Below are 2,313 nucleotides of genomic sequence, written 5' to 3'. Positions count from 1 at the left end.
CTAAAATCGCTCCTGTTGGTGTTTCAGTTGAAACCTAAAGATTGTGCAAGAACTACATAATAAAACAAAGATATTTAAACAGGAGCAGTGAGATACTTTTTGTTAAGCCGGTCACGAACAATGATATGGTTAGCGTTCAATTAATTTTTGTATGTAAAACTGTATTTAATACTATCTATGTTATTTGTGGATTTGCACTTGTGGACATCATTTGATAGAAGAATAAATAGCGTTGATATTTTTTGTTGTAGAACTCTCAGTGTTATTATTTTATCGTATACTGTATATACAATCTAACAAAATCAACTAGTTACTTCAATATTTAGATAAATCAACCAATTCTGTTCTGTACATTTTTAGCTCAGTCAACGTTAACAGCAGAAAACCAGACTTCAATCTAAATCTACAACGTCCTCTAAGAAAGGAAAAAAAATGAAGATGTAACTTAATCAAAAGCCATCCTCAGGTAGGCTTCACAAGTTCACACTTCAATCTGGCGGAAAAGGTCTCTTTCTCTCGCTCTCTCTCTCCTCATCTTCACAGCGGAGTGAGACTTGACTTATAGTAATATATCCTTCCACATCAGGATCTAATAGGTTTCACGGCTGATCGACACGACCACACGGAATAGTCCGCTCCACAGGGGGAGCTGTTAGCGGCGCCTTGCCTGTCTGAGCAAAGGGGGAGGGGCAGATATTACATCGAATTTGTTTGAGGATAAGCGGACGTGCCAGAAGGCTGACACTTGAATAACTTTATTTCTCCTGTTCGCTACAACGTTTGAAAGTGGGACGTCAGACTGCGCTAAGAAATCGGCCGTCATCAGACGACGGTTTGCCTTTTCTCGTGTTTGTCACAGGAGATGAGCGAAGAGTTTGAAAACTTCATCAAGCCATCACAAGTCGGGATATTTGCTAGTTTATAATAACATACACCTTTAACATGTTAATCCCAGTTTAAATGTTTACTCTATTTCTTCCTTACTCTTTTTTTTTGCTGGAGCATGACATCATCACTCTCACTGAATGTAACTGACTGCATGTCTTCAAACGCGAATAACGTTCTGCCGAACTTTTCATTGTTTCTAAACTGTACTTTCTCAAACGATGTCGAAGATGTTCGTCTGGAATTTCCGAACTATATCCGAACAGTGGCCACTGTTCTCTGTGCTGTGTTATTAGCCGTTGGAACCACTGGCAATATTCTCGTGCCCGTTGTCGTCTGTCGGACTAAAGACTTGAGGAACTCTACCAACTTCTTCCTGATCAACCTGAGTATTGCTGACCTTCTGGTGTTACTAGTCTGTATGCCCACTGTATTGATAGAACTTCATTCGAAACCGGAAGTCTGGCTTCTAGGGGAAGGAATGTGTAAGTACATTAAAAGGCTTTGAAGTATTTCTTAACCAAAAAGCAATATCTCACATTTTTTCCTGCTATGATCGATTTACTTGTTATGGCTAAAGAATTTCGAAATCTGGCGAAACTTTCTTTAGTGGTTTTCTATAATACATATTTAATTAATTTAGATATGCTTTTACCGTGATTACATTTAGAAGAAAAAAAACAGGCTTAACGATAGACTTTTGTCGTAATTACATTTATAAAAAATATATATTAACGGTGGACTACTGAGGTGATTACATTTAGAAAAAATAGGTTTACCGATCGACTTTTGTCGTGATTACATTTAGTAAAAAATAGGTTTACCGATCGACTTTTATCGTGAGTACAGTTAGAGAAAATAGGTTTAGGGTAAACATCATATATAGATAAAGTTTCGAGAAAGTATTGAATTTTTCGATGACATAGGTAAAAACCATTATTTTCTAAATAATACGTTTCTGACAAGAAATCGCAGAAAGTTTACTGAAATTCCCCAACCTACGTTATATAAAGTTTACTGAAATTCCCCAACCTACGTTATATAAAGATTAACTGAAATTCCCCAACCTACGTTATATAAAGATTAACTGAAATTCCCCAACCTACGTTATATAAAGTTTACTGAAATTCCCCAACCTACGTTATATGAAGTTTAACTGAAATTTACCAACCTACGTTATATAAAGTTTAACTGAAATTCCCCAACCTACGTTATATAAAGTTTAACTGAAATTCCCCAACCTACGTTATATAAAGTTTACTGAAATTCCCCAACCTACGTTATATAAAGTTTAACTGAAATTCCCCAACCTACGTTATATAAAGATTAACTGAAATTCCCCAACCTACGTTATATAAAGATTAACTGAAATTCCCCAACCTACGTTATATAAAGATTAACTGAAATTCCCCAACCTACGTTATATAA

At 35.9% G+C, this 2,313-nt stretch overlaps 1 protein-coding gene across 1 annotated transcript in view; it reads left to right on the top strand.

Annotated features, from left to right (window-relative positions):
* The first annotated feature begins 351 nt into the window (after positions 1-351).
* Positions 352-2,313, top strand: part of LOC106468093 (growth hormone secretagogue receptor type 1-like) — an 81,660-nt gene continuing 79,698 nt past the window's right edge. The window contains exon 1 of the mRNA XM_013928497.2: positions 352-1,370. Within this exon, the coding sequence (XP_013783951.1) occupies positions 1,004-1,370 (367 nt within the window). The 5' untranslated portion in view covers positions 352-1,003. The remainder of the gene's footprint in view (positions 1,371-2,313) is intronic.

Source organism: Limulus polyphemus, unplaced genomic scaffold (genome assembly GCF_000517525.1).
Source record: "Limulus polyphemus unplaced genomic scaffold, Limulus_polyphemus-2.1.2 Scaffold2869, whole genome shotgun sequence".
Lineage (NCBI taxonomy): Eukaryota > Metazoa > Arthropoda > Merostomata > Xiphosura > Limulidae > Limulus > Limulus polyphemus.
This window is presented reverse-complemented; position numbering and strand designations above follow the sequence as displayed.